This window comes from Salvelinus fontinalis, chromosome 10, assembly GCF_029448725.1.
Source record: "Salvelinus fontinalis isolate EN_2023a chromosome 10, ASM2944872v1, whole genome shotgun sequence".
Classification (NCBI taxonomy): domain Eukaryota; kingdom Metazoa; phylum Chordata; class Actinopteri; order Salmoniformes; family Salmonidae; genus Salvelinus; species Salvelinus fontinalis.
This window is the reverse complement of record NC_074674.1, coordinates 32,951,207-32,970,715: the sequence shown is the minus strand read 5'-3', so window position 1 is coordinate 32,970,715 and position 19,509 is coordinate 32,951,207. Positions and strand designations below refer to the sequence as shown.

The 19,509-nt window shown below is 44.3% G+C and overlaps 1 protein-coding gene across 4 annotated transcripts in view; it reads left to right on the top strand.

Moving 5' to 3' along the window:
- The window catches only part of LOC129864059 (leucine-rich repeat transmembrane neuronal protein 4-like), a 145,135-nt gene that overhangs the window by 87,492 nt on the left and 38,134 nt on the right, over window positions 1–19,509 (top strand). Inside the window, exon 3 of one of the 4 annotated variants that reach the window (XM_055936615.1) lies at window positions 5,281–12,535. The exons of the other annotated variants lie outside the window; for them this stretch is intronic. Coding sequence (XP_055792590.1) covers window positions 5,281–5,313 — 33 coding nt within the window. The 3' untranslated portion in view covers window positions 5,314–12,535. Of the gene's footprint in view, window positions 1–5,280; window positions 12,536–19,509 lie in introns of those variants that run through there. 4 annotated transcript variants of the gene reach the window in all.

Sequence of the window (19,509 nt, the reverse complement as noted above, 5' to 3'; positions counted from 1 at the left end):
AAAATGATCGTGAACTTCAGGAAACAGCAGAGCGAGCACCCACCAATTCACATTGATGGGACAACAGTGGAGAATTTGGAATGTTTTAAGTTCCCCGGCATACACATCACAGATAAACTGAAATGGTCCACCCACACAGACAGTATGGTGAAGAAGGCGCAACAGTGCCTCTTCAACCTCAGGAGGCTGAAGAAATTTGGCTTGTCACCTAAAACCCTCACATACTTTAACAGATGCACAATTGAGAGCATCCTGTTGGGCTGTATCACCGCCTGGTACGGCAATTGCACCTCCCACAACCGCAAAAGGCTCTCCAGAGGGTGATGCGGTCTGCACAACGCATCCCCGGGGGCACACTACCTGTCCTCTAAGACATCTACAGCACCCGATGTCACAGGAAGGAGTACCGAGAGACTGAAAAACAGCTTCTATCTGAAGGCCATCAGACTGTTAAACAGCCATCACTAACACAGAGAGGCTGCTGCCTACATACAGACTTGAAATCATTGGCCACTTTAGTAAATGGATCACTAGTCACTTTAATAATGCCACTTTAATAATGTTTAAATATTTTGCATTACTCATCTCATGTGTAGATAATGTATTTTATGCCATCTATTGCATCTTGCCTATGCCGCTCTGTCATTACTCATCCATATATTTGAATGTACATATTCTTATTCCATTCCTTTACTTAGATTTGTGTGTATTAGGTAGTTCTTGTGGAATTGTTAGATTATATTTTAGATATTTCTGCACTGTCGGAACTAGAAGCACAAGCATTTCACTACACTCGCAATAACATCTGCTAACCATGTGACCAATAATATTGTATTTTATTTTATTTGAAGAAATTGTAGATGTATACAAATATCTGGGTGTCCTCTTGGACAATAAACTTGTGGATTAAATGGACAGATGTAATCTACAAAAAGGGTCAGCAGAGACTGTATTTTCTGAAAAAGGTGGGATCTATTCATGTTAAGTGTCACGACTTCCGCCGAAGTCGGCCCTTCTCCTTGTTCGGGTGGTGTTCGGCGGTCGACGTCACCGGCTTTCTAGTCGCCATCGATCCACTTTTCAGTTTCGTTTTGTCTGTATTATACACACCTGTTTTCAATTCCCCCATCATGTTCCCTATTTAACCCTCTGGCTTTCATTTCTGTTTTGTCCGTGATTGTTGGTTATGTTAGTGGTTTTTGTTATTCCTTGTTTTTCCCTTTGTGGATTTTTGCTGTGATTTTGAGTAAACGTTTTGTGTTTCGCTCATCACCTGTGTCCTGCATTTGACTCTGCTACTTCGCTGCACACAACCCTGACAGAATCACGGACCCAAACTTCAAATGGAGTCAGCAGGCACAGCCAGCCCCTCTCTCCCAGTCGAGGAGCAAGTTCAACAGCACGCGACCATGTTACACAGTTTAGGGACTGCCATGGATCGTGTGCTGCAGACAATGGACCGATGGGAGAGAGGAGGTCTCCCGGTAAATCAGACCCCATCATCACCACCCGCGCCTATCCCTACTCCACCGGTCATCCCTCCATCGTCAGGACCCAGTGGGATTCGGCTCTCGCTCCCAGGAGCGTATGACGGTACCGCAGCCGGGTGTCAGGGGTTCCTCCTACAGTTGGAGTTATACCTGGCAACTGTTCATCCGACCCCTTCAGGACGAGAGAAAGTGGGCGCCCTCATCTCCTGTCTGACTGGTAAGGCCCTGGAGTGGGCCAACGCCATCTGGGGAAGAGAGGGACAAACCCTGGATGACTATGATGACTTCTCTCGCCGCTTCCGGGCGGTCTTTGATCATCCACCTGAAGGGAGAGCGGCGGGAGAGCGTTTGTTCCATCTCAGACAGGGGATGAGGAGCGCTCAAGATTTCGCCTTGGACTTCCGTACTCTGGCCGCTGGTGCGGGATGGAATGAGCGGGCCCTGATCGATCACTACAGGTGTAGTCTACGAGAGGACGTTCGTAGGGAGTTAGCCTGCAGGGACACCACTCTTAACCTGGACCAGCTGGTGGACTTATCTATCCGGCTGGATAACCTGTTGGCCTCCCGCGGACGTCTAGATCGGGGTCCGCCCGTTCCATTACCCAGCCCCTTGGATCCTACACCGATGGAGTTAGGAGGGGCTGCTAGTAGGGAGACCGGAGGGAGGACCACTCCATGCACCAACTGTGGACGCAGAGGACACACTGCTGTCCGGTGCTGGGGTGTTTCTCCTGGAAGTCGAGGTAGCAGGCGGAGCACTGATGGGTCATCTCCGGTGAGTAGGCACATAACTCACCCAGAGTCTTCTGTTGCGCACATGTGGTTACATATAGAATTTCCTGAGTTTTCCTCGCATCCCCAGCATAAGGCGCTAGTAGATTCAGGCGCAGCTGGGAACTTTATTGATCGCTCTTTAGCATATAGATTAGGGATCCCTATTATTCCTGTTGATGTTCCCTTCCCTGTACATGCCTTAGATAGTCGTCCTTTGGGGTCGGGGCTGATTGGGGAGGTCACGGCGCCCATCGCTATGAGAACGCAGGGGGATCACGAGGAGAGAATTAGTCTCTTTTTGATCGACTCTCCTGCGTTTCCTGTTGTGTTGGGTCTTCCCTGGTTGGCCTCTCATGATCTGATTATTTCGTGGCAACAGAGGACTCTCAAGGGATGGTCCTGTCAGTGTTCAGGTAGATGTGTAGGTGTTTCCCTAGGTACCACGACGGTGGAGAGTCCAAACCAGGTTTCCAACATGCACATTCCTCCCGAATATGCCGACTCAATTACCACCCCATCGACCGGGGGATTGTGCGATAGATCTCTTGGTAGACGCTAAACTTCCCAGGAGTCATGTGTATCCTCTGTCACAGGAGGAGACGGTGGCTATGGAGACATATGTCACCGAATCTCTGGGACAGGGATACATTCGGCCTTCCATCTCACCTGTCTCCTCGAGTTTCTTTTTTGTGAAGAAGAAGGATGGAGGTTTGCGCCCGTGTATTGATTATCGAGGATTAAATAAGATCACGAAAAAATACAGTTACCCGCTACCACTCATAGCCAGTATGACCGAGTCATTACACGGGGCGCGCTTCTTCACAAAATTGGACCTCAGGAGCGCTTACAGCCTGGTGCGTATTAAGGGGGGAGATGAGTGGAAGACAGCATTTAGCACCACTTCTGGGCATTATGAGTACCTCGTCATGCCGTACGGGTTAATGAATGCTCCATCAGTCTTCCAATCATTTGTGGATGAGATATTCAGGGACCTGCACGGGCAGGGTGTAGTGGTGTATATAGATGACATTCTAATATACTCCGCTACACGCGCCGAGCATGTGTCCCTGGTGCGTAAGGTGCTTGGTCGACTGTTGGAGCATGACCTGTACGTCAAGGCTGAGAAATGTCTGTTCTTCCAACAGTCCATCTCCTTCCTAGGGTACCGCTTTTCAGTGTCAGGGGTAGAGATGGAGAATGACCGCATTTCAGCCGTGCGTAATTGGCCGACTCCAACCACGGTAAAGGAAGTGCAGCGGTTTTTAGGGTTTGCCAACTACTACCGGAGATTTATCCGGGGTTTTGGTCAGGTAGCGGCTCCCATTACCTCACTGCTGAGGGGAGGACCGGTGAGACTGCAATGGACAGCTGGAGCGGACAGGGCGTTTGGTCACCTGAAGGCTCTGTTTACTTCAGCTCCCGTGCTGGCTCATCCTGATCCTTCCTTAGCATTCATAGTTGAGGTGGACGCGTCCGAGGCGGGGATAGGGGCTGTGCTGTCTCAGCGTTCGGGTACGCCACTAAAGCTTCGCCCCTGTGCATTCTTTTCGAAGAAGCTCAGCCCGGCGGAGCGAAACTATGATGTGGGGGACCGGGAGTTGCTGGCTGTTGTCATGGCTCTGAAAGCGTGGAGACACTGGCTTGAGGGGGCTAGACACCCTTTTCTCATTTGGACTGACCACCGCAATCTGGAGTACATACGGGCAGCGAGGAGAATGAACCCTCGTCAGGCAAGGTGGGCCATGTTTTTCACCCGTTTTGATTTCACCCTTTCCTACAAACCAGGTTCCCAGAACGTTAAGGCACGCACTGTCCCGGCTGTATGATACAGAGGAGAGGTCCTCAGATCCCACTCCCATCATTCCAGCCTCTCGCCTGGTGGCACCGGTGGTATGGGAGGTGGACGCGGACATCGAACGGGCGTCACGTTCAGAGCCCATTCCACCTGACTGTCCAGCTGGGCATATGTACGTTCCGTTTGATGTGCGCGATCGTTTGATCTATTGGGCTCATACGTCACCCTCCTCTGGTCATCCTGGTATCGGTCGGACGGTGCGCTGCCTTTCTGAGAAGTACTGGTGGCCCACTTTAGCTAAGGACGTGCGGGTTTATGTTTCCTCCTGTTCGGTATGTGCACAGTGTAAGGCACCTAGACATCTGCCCAGAGGGAAATTACAACCCCTTCCCGTTCCACAGCGACCATGGTCACACCTATCGGTGGATTTTGTGACGGATCTTCCCCCGTCGCGGGGTAACACCACGATCCTGGTTGTTGTGGATCGGTTTTCTAAGTCCTGCCGTCTCCTTCCTTTGCCCGGTCTCCCTACGGCTCTACAAACTGCGGAGGCTCTGTTCACCCATGTATTCCGGCACTACGGGGTGCCTGAGGATATAGTTTCTGATCGGGGTCCCCAATTTACGTCTAGAGTCTGGAGGGCGTTTATGGAACGCCTGGGGATCTCGGTCAGCCTTACCTCAGGTTTCCACCCCGAGAGCAACGGGCAGGTGGAAAGAGTAAACCAGGATGTGGGTAGGTTTCTGAGGTCCTATTGCCAGGACCGGCCGGGGGAGTGGGCAGCTTACATCCCCTGGGCCGAGATGGCCCAAAACTCCCTCCGCCACTCCTCTACCAACCTATCACCTTTTCAGTGTGTGCTAGGTTACCAGCCGGTCCTGGCACCATGGCATCAGAGCCAGATTGACGCTCCTGCGGTGGATGAATGGTTTCGGCACTCAGAGGAGACTTGGAACGCTGCCCACGTACGGCTACAACGGGCCATCAGGAGACAAAAGGCGAGTGCCGACCGCCACCGCAGTGAGGCCCCCGTGTATGCACCGGGGGATCGGGTCTGGCTCTCGACCCGAAACCTACCCCTTCACCTGCCCTGCCGGAAGCTGGGTCCGCGGTTTGTGGGGCCATTTAAAGTCCTGAGGAGACTGAACGAGGTTTGTTATAGGTTACAACTCGTCCCTGATTATCGTATTAATCCCTCGTTCCATGTGTCTCTCCTCAGGCCGGTGGTGGCTGGTCCGCTCCAGCAGTCTGAGGTGCGGGAGGTCCCTCCGCCCCCTCTTGACATCGAGGGGGTCCCGGCGTATACCGTAAGGGCCATCATGGATTCTAGACGTCGGGCAAGGGGCCTTCAGTACCTCGTGGAGTGGGAGGGGTACGGTCCGGAGGAGAGATGCTGGGTACCGGTGGAGGACATTCTAGATCCATCCATGTTACAAGAGTTTCACCGTCTCCACCCGGATCGCCCTGCACCTCGCCCTCCGGGTAGTCCCCGAGGCCGGTGTCGTCGCGCTGCTGGAGCCGCGCGTCAGGGGAGGGGTACTGTCACGACTTCCGCCGAAGTCGGCCCTTCTCCTTGTTCGGGTGGTGTTCGGCGGTCGACGTCACCGGCTTTCTAGTCGCCATCGATCCACTTTTCAGTTTAGTTTTGTTTTATCTGTATTATACACACCTGTTTTCAATTCCCCCATCATGTTCCCTATTTAACCCTCTGGCTTTCATTTCTGTTTTGTCCGTGATTGTTGGTTACGTTAGTGGTTGTTGTTATTCCTTGTTTTTCCCTTTGTGGATTTTTGCTGTGATTTTGAGTAAACGTTTTGTGTTTCGCTCATCACCTGTGTCCTGCATTTGACTCTGCTACTTCGCTGCACACAACCCTGACATTAAGTACTATACCGACTCTGTTTATCATATACTGCAGTTTAGGTACAATGGGAAAGTAATTCTGCTTTGAAAGTTGATAAACTTGTTATCCCACTTTTGAGAAAATGGCCTGTTTTGGTACACCTTCTGGGGAGCTCTTTTTTGTCCACACCCATTCAGCGTCGTTCACACCCTCTTAAGCCTCAGCCCCACCCATCTTTTTAAGGATTCACAGAGTAGTAACAAAACTAAGATTTCAAGACTAAATGTGGTGAAAGTAGTAGCAAAAAGTAGTAGTAAAAATATGCTTAATCTAGTCCTTGGCCTATATTCTAATCTGATTTTGTTGCAGGTCATGCTGTTCTTCACATTCCGTTTCTAGCAAACACACCCTATATCAAATAAATCAACGTTTATTTGTCACATGCACAGGATACAGAAGGTGTAAACGGTCACATTCTTTTGTTTAGACATGTAGCTAGCAAGCTAAACAATGAACCATAATCCCAACTCTAATGCGATGTTCAAAATCTCAGACTTCCGAGCATTCAAAACAACTGGGGAAAAAACGAACTCTGACTGGGAAAAATCTATTTGAACGGTCATCCAACTTAGAATTCCAACTCAGGCATCTTTCTAGAGCTCCGACTTTCTCACATGAAGATCACTGATGTCATGATTTGACCTTCTATTTTTCCGACTTATCAGTTGTTTTGAAAGCGGCAATACAACCATGCATGAATCTGTAGGTAGCCAATGCAAACCAACTAGGTTCAATGTTAGATAGCTAGCTAATATTAGGCTATAACCAGCATTGCAAATACCTTTCTGAGATACAATAAAAGTATTACACAGATCATACACGTAATGTTAGCTAGCTAGCCAGCCAGCTAACATTAGCTACCTTGCTAAAAGTCTGCTTTAACTTGCAATGAAAACGTATTTCGGCCAAAATTAGAAATGTATAATATCTGAAAATGTAGCTACTCTTACCCGTATACATGAATTAATGTTTCTCCCGCTCTGTCATGGATGCCATGGTTGCCCTTAGTTTGAAGATGTAAACCGGCGACAGGTGCGTTAAACAACAGCCTTCTTTCTAAGTTCTATTTTTGGACTCTCTCCGCATTTGGCAATCATCTCTTTTCATCCACTGTGCATTCCAGTGATTTCAAAACCCTGTCAACTTCTTTCCGTGACAACGACACCGTTTCTTCCCCACCATTGTCATCAGAAGACTCTACAGTGTCTAGTTCAATGAATATGTTTTTACCTAAATCAGGGATGTCCTCATTGTCTGATTCATTTTCAGAGTCAGAGAGAGTCAGCATGGCACAATCATCCTCTAGAAAGCAGTCCATCACAACGTTTTCCCACTGAGCTTTGTCGATAGCGCTATAAACTTCAGGGCAGCAATACTGAGAGCAGTAGCAAACCTTTTTCAGTTCTTCATGATATATTTAAAAAAAAGCTGTGTTAGACAGGATTATCCACACATTCTGAGTAGCTCATGTTATAGACAGAAGCATGCTACAGTACATGACAGACCAATCCAAACTCATCTCTTGGCATGTCCAGCTCATCCATTACCTCAGCCACTCATGGCTAGCGGGAAGGTTCCTGTATTTTTCCATGGCGAAACCAACTAGGCTCGTAATTTAACAGTTTTATTCGTATTGACAGATGGCATACACATTTGTTATTAAGGCACATGAAAGTTCACATGTTCCAGAAGGCATTTCTGCCCCCCCAAAATATATATATACATTTAAATGCCTCTCCTGTGAGGTAGTGACGTGCAATATAAGCCTAGTTTCTTGAAACGGTTCACAAATATTCTGAGAAGGATTATCGCCACAGCAAAAAAGGTGGATGAGATCTTTAAGGTCAGGGCCCTCAGCAAGGCTCACAAAATCCTTTTAGACGCAAGCCACCCCATGTACCTGGCCTTTGATCTATTCCCCTCTGGGTGCAAGTGTGAGATCACTCCTAAACAGCTCAGGGTAATGTTTCTATCCTACCACTAATGTCAGGCTGGTGGGTGTAGCTGGTGTAGAAAGTCAGGCACAGGAGAGCAGAGATGAGTGAAACAACGCACTTTACTCGACAGCACAAAGTAAACAATTTACAAAGTGCGAAAAGAACGGTTGCCACAAAACATGGGTGATAAACAGCACCCGGTACAAACCAGCCGGAACATTCCGACCTGAACAAATAACAATCTCAAATACATGACCAGTAATTGGGAAATGAAAACCAGGTGTGTGGAAAAATGAGACAAAACAAAGGGAAAATGACAAATGGATCGGCGCTGGCTGGAAGACCGGTGACGTCGACCGCCGGACACCACCCAAACAAGGAGAGGCATCAACTTCGGCCGAAGTCGTGACAACTAAGGCCAGCAGGCTGGTCTTCTTTCATCGGTATATACAGTATGTAACTGATATCAATTTTGCGTTGTCAATTTGTTGTCTACTGTATTTAAATGTCACTTTAAACATTCACATAATACCACAGAGAAAGTCGTAATAAAGTTAAAGTTTCCAATCTACAGTAAGACTAGAGGATCCTTATATTTAATTGCATTCAGTAAGTCCAACTCTCCTGGAGAGTATAGATACTGGCTTACCTGTGCAACTATATGAACAAGGAGTGTGAGTCTCTATGTCATGCTGTTTAGGAGTATAATGTAGGCGTAAAATGGAAAAGTAATGGTTCCACTTAGATATGTACTCCTTAACACTCCCAACATGCAGTCTGTTTTCTAGATTAAACTCCAGATGTTTGAGCGTCGTAAAAAACACTGATAAATCTTCTAAACTTCAGCAACAACCGAGGAGGCTAGCATGAGAGCACAGTCAAATTGCACTTTGTAATGGCAACCCACGATTTTGCTATCTTAATGAGCCCCATTGATTATTACCCTTCCCCTCTCTCCTCCATCTAATTCCAATGCCGCTCACTTTCAGCTCCTATCGAAGGCAGCTATATTTCAAACTGCATTGCTTCCCAGTGCTAATGCATTTAGTATCAATGGCTAATTAGAACTGTGAGATGGCTTTGGCAAAACATCTGTTCCACTCTAAACAGGCAGGGTTGTCTTGAAGCGTTAAGTGTCATTAAGTACTGATCAAACGATGCTGGCCGGTGAATGGCGGTAAACGCCACTGACTGCTGAGGAGTGCGTGCCCTGAATGGTAATACATCCACAAAGAACACACACACCATCCCATTACCCACTATCCACTAGCCGAATCCAATGACCTCCTGTCTTTTCATCTTTTCCTTTTTAGACTTCATCCGGTCTCCAAGTATCAAATTCAACTGGCTGTTGCATTTATCGTTTAATCATTTATTTTATGGCGCAAAGTAAGCCAATTTAAGATAATTCATGTTGTATTTGTCCTCTTGTGCATGATGCAGGCGTATACAGACTGGTTTCATAGACTAGTAAATGTAACATAGTAAATGTAAATCTGGGACACTCAAATTAGTATAATATGATACGTTTGGTATGGTTATTTAAGGCAAAAACAAAAGTAGGATGTTTGGCCAGAGTGGATGAGTGGGCCTATAACACGAATGTCTAGCCACCCAAAGGTTGCGTGTTCAAATCTCATCATGGAGAACATTTTAGCTAATTAGAAACTTTTCAACTACTTACACATTTTTTGCAACTACTCGGCATGTTAGCTAACCCTTCCCATAACCCTAATCCTAGATGTATCCCCTTTAGCTAACCCTTCCCCTAACCCTTTTAGCTAACCCTTCCCCTAACACTAAACGTAACCCTTTAACCTACCTCCTAAACTTAAACCTTAACCCTAAGCCCTAATCTTTAGCCTAGCTAACGTTAGCCACCTAGCCACCTAGCTAGAATTTGTAACATATCATAAGCTTAGCAAATTCTTAATATATTGTATGTTTTACAAATTTGTAACATATAATATTAAGTGTAATTCATAATGTATCATACGAAATGGGTGATGGACATCCACAAATTAAAACATACGACACAAAATGTAACATATTCATATTAAATGGAGTGTCTTAGATTTATGTACCGAATAATACAAAATTCTCTGAGACCAGGTGAGCGTATAAAATTACAGGCACTACCCAGTCAACAACGAATGTTCCCCTTAAGAGTCTCATTTGGTCATTAGCTAACGTTTTCATAGGAATGTTTCAGTGAAGTGCAAGGACGGTTTCCAAGAGATAATTCCCTTAATGTCAAACAGAACTTACCTAGAACATGGTTACCATGTTCTCAGAATATTCAAGATTAATGTTCTAGACACGTTTCATGGGAATGTTGAAGAGCGTTTTTGTTCTGAGAACATGGCAACCATGTTCTGTGTAAATTTGGTGGGACATTGATGGAATATTCTCCTAACCATCAGAAAACCGGACACAAGAATGTTCATGCAACGAACATGAAAGGTTGTGACTGGTTGTTATGATGGTATGTAGCATCAGGTTATTGCATCATTATGCAGGTTATGGGCATACCTGATTGACTAAGCTAACTTAATTTTGTCGTCTTCGTTTTCATGACAAGCAGTTAAGATGATGGCTTTAATGTCTATGGTTGACTCTCTCCGGCAGGATGAAAACGACATCATCTACCATGATCCTTTACGGCCCTTTTCACCATGATGCTTAGTGATTTTTTTGTGCCATTCAGCCCCATTAAGCAATATGGTGCACATCAAATTCTATTTCTTCCAGCTTCATGCGCCATCAGGAGTTTGCATTAGGAATATGTAGATGACGTCAGCGCTATCACTATCTAACGTTACTGGTTTTAATGTCTATGCATGAAACGTGTCGAGAACATTAATATCTTATATTCTGAGAACATGGCAAGTTTAAATAATGTTCTCCTAACCTTTAGAAAACTGGACACGAACGTTCCCATGTAACATGTATAGAAAATTAATATTGTATATTCTGAGAAAAAGGTAACCACGTTCTGGGTTTGTTCAAGCATTTCGCTACGACAAGCATTTCGCTACACTCGCGTTAACATCTGATTACCATGTGTATGTGACAAATACAATTTGATTTGATTTGATTTGGGTTCTGTTTGACATAAAGGGATGTTCTCCTAACTCTTTAATGCAAAAACATGCTAAAAAGGTTCTCAGAAGGTTTTTGCTAAACGTAGATAGAATGTTCCCCTAACTGATGGAAAACTGGATACTCAAACACTAGGGGAACATTACAAGTAACATTACAAAAAAGTTCTCTCCCCCTAGAAATGTTAGCTGGGTACAGAACACTATATATCTGTTTATCTCAATTACCATGAATAGAGAAACTCAGTCAAGTTTTGTTAGCTTTGTAAGTACATACTGTATCTGCAGATGCAGCAGCACTAGCTTTCGAAACGTTTCTCCTTGTTATCTAGGGTAACCATTTACATACAGACAAAAATAAGGGAAAGAAAAGAAAGAGCGATAAATGAAAAGTATTACTTTTAAAGTCAGAAAAGGGAAGCAGGAGAGCCCTGAGAGGGAGGGTTGTTGAGAGAGACTGACAGCACGTTCCTTAACTAGCCCAGAGAGGGCAAACACAGAGATCTGACTCACCTTAATGTAGCATTCGTTAGCCTCATAGAGAACACTTCTACTTTGTAGAGCTCTTGATAATCTGCTCCAGAGGCCTGGTAATGACAGGAATCAAAGGAAATTAGGGAAGTAGTCATAGGTCTTGAGGTTGACAAATTGTCCATGCCAGCAGCCTCTACAGGGTTAAATGATATGATGGATGAAGGAGGACATTAGTCAAGGCTGTGGCCACTAAAATACAGTAGGCTAGATAGACAGTACACAGCACATTTCTGGACAGCATGACTGTGCCTTTTGACTGTGAAAGTGTCAAGTCACAAGTGTATGCCTACAGGAATTGCTCTTGTGAACATGTTGAATACATCAAAAATATTTATATCTGAAGAATCGTGAGGCTTTCTGTTGAATAATGGTCTCTGTGCGTAGGGGAGCCTTAGTTCAAAGGCCTCTGATTTCTCTCTGCTTTCAGAGAGAGCAAAAGGTGCATAGAGAAACAAAATCAATATTGATACATTCGATTATCCATTCAGATACTATAACGTTTCCTCTAAAGAGTGCCTGGAGACTAGCTTGATGCCCTTTGTTTGATAATAAAAACTAAAGAGAGAATGTTGTCAAGATATATGGAGTCCATGTCAAGTTTACTGGACTTACAATGGACCTTTATTAAAAGTTAATGGGTTGGCTTGGCCAGGCACATCTCTGAGGTTCCTGTTTCAAACCATTCTCTATTTTTCACTCTAGACATTTTGTTTTTTCCTCCTTCCCTTTACCCTCTGTCCTCTTTCTGGCTCCCCATTCCTTTCCTTTACCTATTCCTATTCTATTTTTGTTTGTCGTTCATCCCCACATCTAGTCTAAGAGGGAGTCTCGTCAGTTATATTGAGTAAAGCATTGGTGTGCATTGCTGAACTAATAGCTTTTAAGATGTCAAAAATGAAATGTAGTGAAAGAAAAAAAATCCTTGGCCTCTGTGGGTTTTCAACCGGAATTGGTTTCTGTAGAATACTGGATGACTGACATTTACGGCACTATGACTATTCTCTGTTCTCTCCGAGGGTAGTTATTAGCAGTCACCTGCAATGTCAAGTCAGGTCTGTACATACATATTCTAGCCTTTTAAGCCTACTGTATATGAACAAAGCCTTTCAGACACACCCACGGGCACATAAATACATGCACTACATACAACATGAATTTCAATCTACACATGTAACTGTCTTTGTTTAATCTCTGGTGACTTGTCAAAAGAGGACCATCACATTCTCCCAAAAGTTTGGTTTGCACACAGAGAATATTGGGCCAAGACGCTAGCCTGCTGCTGCAATTTCACAGGCAGACAGACCTGGGCAACCATGCACTAACCAAACTTTTGGGAGAATGTGATGGTCCTCTTTTGACAAGTCACCAGAGATTAAACAAAGACAGTTACATGTGTAGATTGAAATTCATGTTGTATGTAGTGCATGTATTTATGTGCCCGTGGGTGTGTCTGAAAGGCTTTGTTCATATACAGTAGGCTTAAAAGGCTAGAATATGTATGTACAGACCTGACTTGACATTGCAGGTGACTGCTAATAACTACCCTCGGAGAGAACAGAGAATGGTCATAGTGCTATGAATGTGAACCCACTCCATTCTTAGGTGTGGAAGGACATTTTTCATAATGAATAGGTGCTCCATCAGCTGTCTCATATAGATTGTTACTTTGCTCATGCAATCTTTTAATCGACAAATCAACGTCTGGACTAGAGTTGTATCATTTTATCAACGCCACCATCCCCACACTCTGTGATTAGGCAATAAGGTGGAGAGTGGTTGTGGTATGTGTCTGTGCTCTGCCGCTGTCTGCTGTTGCTACGGACAACAACATGTTCTGTTCTGGATGATTCCTCTCAGGATATGGAGCTGGACGAGAGTGTTTCTATGCGTCGGATGATGTAGTTGAACACATTGGGGTATTACCCTCTGATAGATTCGGAATAAGACATCTGCCGAACTGTTTAGAGTCACTTCTCTCTCCGGTGCTTCACAGGAGAGTGGAAGCTATTTGATGCCTAGATTGGTACGGTTAGGAAGTTACTGTTCTCATGCTTTTATCAGAGCAATGTAGTAAAATGGGTTACAGTTGTACAAGAAAGCCATTCACAGAGGAAATTGATGATTAAAAGCTATGGGAAAAGCACTACAACAGGTTTTGTTCTATATACTGTACCAGTGGAGGCTGGTGGGCAAAGCAATAGGAGGATGGGCTCATTGTAATGGCTTGAATGGAATAAATGGAACGGTATCAAACACATCATACATATAGAAACCACGTTTGACTCCGCTCCATTTATTACATTCCAGCCATTACAATGACCCTGTCCTCCCATAGCTCCTCCCAGCAGCCTCCACTGTACTGTACATAGGATAAAGTCATAAGTAAAGGATTCAAACTGTTGTTGAGGGGTATAAAGTCAAAGATGCTAGAGGTTGATGGAATATATTCCTTTATTCAGGAAAACAAACATCAACAGTAGTGTCAAGGTCAAGAGCCTAGTGGTGTATCTAAAGGGAATTTCTATGCATGCCTGTTAAAAAAGTTAATTATTTTCAGGAATGTTGCATGATTTGGGCTTGAGTCAATGAGCTACAGGCTTCTCTTCTTCAACTAAGTGTTAATGATTTAACTAGGTAGGCTACCTCTCGCGTGCATTACTTGCATGTAAATTATTCAACCATGTTCCCTTACACGCAGTACCGTACACACTAACGGGAGGCAGGTAGCCTATCAGTTAGAGCGTGGGGCCAGTAACCAAAAGGTTGCATGTTTGAATCCCTGAGCCGACAAGGTCGATGTGCCCTTGAGCAAGGCACTTAACCCTGATTGCTCCAGGATAGCCAATGATAATAGCTGACCCTGGCTGTGTGACCTCACTCTCCGAGGGTGTCTTGGGGAGTTGGGATATGCAAAAAACACATTACCAATTCACACATGTGTATAATACACAGTTGTACGTGTGTGAAATAGGACAAATTCAAGCAGCCACCATATTATTATTATTAATCACAGTGTGATGAAACTCTTCTCTTAAATGCGCTAATCATTATCATTGTTAGTAAAATCTAATCATTCTTATACCTTTGTTATTAGTGTTATTAAGGCTGTTCTCTTCTGGACCAATGACTCTGCTTTTTCAAAAGATGTCCTTCAGTCGACTATATGCTAATGAAGTTAATTTTGAAAATCAACCTGCAGGCTTTGAAGCTTTTCTTCTCGCTCCATTTCGTGTGCTTTGTTTGTTTGTTTGCTTCTTTTTTTTACAGAGACTTCAGTGAGATGTTTCCTGAAGCTTTCTCTTTTTTTCTCCCCTCCTATTTCCCCAGACATTGCCGCTGTAAATAGCTTTGCCTTTCCCGATAGCAAAGTCCTTCCTGCATCTTTTCGCCGCTCCGCAATCCACACTTTCATCCGTGACTTTAGCACTCTCTCTCTCTCTCTTCATGCCCCACTGTGAACTCTACAGATGGGACGGATAGATTCAAGGTTTCATGTTAATAACAGCCCCCCTCTGCCATTCCAACGTTAACCACAATAAGATAGCTTCATTAATTTTTACTTCCCAAATCAGCTTGCATATGGCGTAGTGTTTACTTTGTCCCTAGTCAATTGCTCACTCTTTTCCATCTTATTGAAAAGAAAGTATATAAATCAATATTAAAATGTGAAATGTGTCCTTGGGCAGAATATTTCAACTTTGGAAACTCTCTTATTGAGAATACCTGTTTGTCCTGCTGCTGAAAATACCTGTTAGTCATAAACACGCTAAAACAGCCCACCCTGCTGGGTCTACATAACATCTTGGCCTACATAACATCTTGGTCTACATAACATCTAGTTCTAAATAGCATCTTGGTCTACATAACATTGTTGTACCCATAACATTGTGCGTCCCTCCCTAGCAAGCCCATTGTTGTTTGTCTATATCCTCCTCCCCGTGACCTCTTCACATATATGCCATTAGAAGGAGGAGCGAAATGGTGAAAACAACAGTAGCTACAGTAATAAATCCTCTCAGTGATTGCTCTAACCACCACAGTGTCTTTACTTCCAGTGACAGACAACATGACTCAGTGTGACAGATGTCATACATAAGTCATCCTTGTCGGCAGTCGTGAGATGTTATGCATCTTTAATAATGTCTCCGTCAGGCTTCAGGAAACCCTGTCGTATCATGAAGGCGGCAACATGTTGCTCGCTCTACCACAATGTCTCTCCAAAACAAATACAACATCCATTTCATGCCGAGAAAAATATGCAAGTCTTAGAGCTGTTAAATGCACAGGGTGACTAAACCTAACATTTTTAATTCTTAATCTTTTCCATTGATATTCATACACAGTTTCTCATTAAAACAGCAAAGCCCTCTAGTATCTCACAGTGTCTGGTTCACCCTGGCTAAATGCCAATCTCCAACAATTCCCACCCTCTGTGTTCAGGGTGATGTCTCACGCTGTGCCACGTTGCCCATGGTTACCCCGGTCCATGTCCGACGGTGGGCAGGAAAACACGCGGCACGTTTGGCCACAGCGTTTCCTTTTCCACATGGTTTCTGCCGAGCCACTGAGACATACAGGGTCTTGCAAAAGTATTCACACCCCTTGCCAATTTTGTTACATTATAACCTGTATTTAAATAGACTTTTTATTTGGGTTTTAAGCAATGAGCATACACAAAATAGTCCAAATTGGTGAAGTGAAATTCAAAAATGAACTTGTTTCAAAAATAAAAATACAAAACGGAAATGTGGTGCATGCATATGTATTCATCCCCTTTGCTATGAAGCCCCTAAATACGATCTGGTGCAACCAATTGCCTTCAGAAGTCACATAATTACTTAAATAAAGTCCACGTTTGAGCAATCTAAGTGTCACATGATCTGTCACATGACCTCAGTATATATACACCTGTTCTGAAAGGCCCCAGAGTCTGCAACATCACTAAGCAAGGGGCCCTACCAAGCAAGCGGCACTATGAAGACCAAGGAGCTCTCCAAACAAGTCAGGGACAAAGTTGTGGAGAAGTACAGATCAGGGTTGGGTTATAAAAAAATATCCTAAACTTTAAACATCCCACAGAGCACCATTAAATCCATTATTTAAAAAAAATGAAGAATATGACACCATAATCAAACCTGCCAAGATAGGGCCGCCCACCAAAACTCATGGACCAGGCAAGGAGGGCATTAATCAGAGAGGCAAGAAAAAGACCAAAGATAACCCTGAAGGAGCTGCAAAGCTCCACAGCGGCGATTGGAGGATCTATCCATAGGACCACTTTAAGCCATTCACCCCACAGAGCTGGGCTTAACAGAAGAGTGGCCAGAAAAAAATAAGCAAACATGTTCGGTGTTCACCAAAAGGAATATGGGAGACTCCCCAAACATATGGAAGAAGGAACGCTGGTCAGATGAGACTAAAATTGAAAGCATTTTGGCCATCAAGGAAAATGCTATGTCTGGCGTAAACGCAACACCTTTCATCACCCCGAGAACACCACCCCCACAGTGAAGCATGGTGGTGGCAGCATTATGCTTTGGGGATGTTTTTCATCGGCAGGGACTGGGAAACTAGTCAGATTTGAAGGAATGATGGATGGCGCTAAAGACAGAGAAATTCTTGAGGGAAATCTGTTTCAGTCTTCCAGAGATTTGAGACTGGGACGGAGGTTCACCTTCCAGCAGGACAATGACCCTAAGCATACTGCTAAAGCAACACTTGAGTGGTTTAAGGGGAAATATTTAATTGTCTTGGAATGGCCTAGTCAAAGCCCAGGCCTCAATCCAATTGGGAATCTGTAGTATGACTTAAAGATTGCTGTACACCAGCGGAACCCATCCAACTTGAAGGGGCTGGAGCAGTTTTACCTTGAAGAATGGGCAAAAATCCCAGTGGTTAGATCTGCCAAGCTTATAGAGACATACCCCAAGAGACTTGCAGCTGTAATTGCTGCAAAAGGTGGCTCTACAAAGTATTGACTTTGGGGGGGTGAATAGTTATGCACGCTCAAACTTTCAGTTTTCTTGTCTTATTTCTTATTTGTTTCACAATAAAAAATATTTTGCATCTTCAAAGTGGTTGGCATATTGTGTAAATCAAATGATACAAACGCCCCCCAAAATCCATTTTAATTCCAGGTTGTAAGGCAACAAAATAGGAAAAATTCCAAGGGGGGTGAATACCACTGTAATCCCATGCCCTGCTCAACAGAGCCCTGCTCAACAGGGCCCTGCGAGCGCCGGAAACTCCTTCCAAACAGTCCAGAGGAAAAAAGAGGAGGGAAGGGAAGGAGGGAAAATGGAAGACAAGGGAAAGTAATTCTCTTTGAGGATGATCTGGCTTCTGAACTCGCTGAGCAAATATCGTCTGCCAAAATCCACTAAAATGAAATGCAACCTAATGAATGGGAATAGAGAGCGAGGGACTGGCATACACAAACACAGGCCGTCTGAATTATTCCATTAGAAAACAGTCAATGTTCATTTGGACTATGATAAGGGCTTCTCTCCCAAAGACATGCTGGACTGATTGATAGTCAAATTGAGGCAGATTGGATTTGCTCTTTCATCCTTTCTTTGCAGGTTTTTCTCTTGTCCTCTCATTCATTCTTCTCCTTCTATCGTCCGTTTCTTCATGAATAAACCAACAGAAGGGCCGGAAGTTTTGAAACAGGAAACAAAATTACCGTAAACTCAAGGTACAACTCTCCAAAGGAAGCGTGGAGGGTCTGTGGAAGATGTATCTTTTCATGCTGGCAGCATGCCCAAACATGTTTAGCTTAACATTGTGTTTTGTTTGTCTGTGAAAGGGATAGTGAAAGTGAGAGTAGGAAAGACTGTCGCACAAACACATTCTGTAAGCCACACACTCTCAGAGCCATTCGTTGAGAGTGGAGTGGATAGTGGCATATTAGGGCCAGGCCAGAGTTGGGAATATGCCTTGGCATCAGTCTGATCTGATGTCACCCCAGCTGCCCAGAATACGGCAGACATACAGCTGCTGCTGCTTCTCCTGCTGCAGCATGGAACAGCTCTCATGCACTGGGTCACAAGTCCTCATCCCCTGCATTTTATTAATCTCCCTTCCCACCCATCACAATACAATCCTACATGGGTAGACAATGAACTGTTGTATGGTCAACAACCTGAAGAGGGCACCTTTCCCCTGTACTGTTACAACAAAGCTGCATATACTGTACAGTTGAAGTCGGAAGTTTACATACACTTAGGTTTTTCAATCACTCCACAAATGTCTTGTTATCAAACTATAGTCTACTTTGTGCATGACACAAGTAATTTTTCCAACAATTGTTTACAGACAGATTATTTCACTTATAATTCACTGTATCACAATTTCAGTGAGTCAAAAGTTTACATACACTAAGTTGACTGTTTTCTTTAAACAGCTTGGAAAATTCCAGAAAATGATGTCATGGCTTTAGAAGCTTCTGATAGGCTAACTCACATCATTTGAGTCAATTGGAGGTGTACCTATGGATGTATTTCAAGGCCTACATTCAAACTCAGTGTCTCTTTGCTTGACATCATGGGAAAATCAAAACACACACAAGACATTTTAGACCATTACATTTAGATCATTGTAGACCTCCACAAGTCTGGTTCATCATCAATTTCCAAATGACTGAAGCTACCATGTTCACCTGTACAAACAATATTACGCAAGTATAAACACACTGGGACCACGCAGCCATCATACCGCTCAGGAAGGATACGCATTCTGTCTCCTAGAGATGAACGTACTTTTGTGCGAAAAGTGCAAATCAATCGCAGAACAACACCAAAGGACCTTGTGAAGATGCTGGAGGAAACAAAAGTGTCTATATCCACAGAAAAACTAGTCCTATATTGACATAACCTGAAAGGCCGCTCAGCAAGGATGAAGCCACTGTTCCAAAACCACCATAAAAAAGCCAGACTATGGTTTGGAACTACACATGTGGACAAAGATCATAC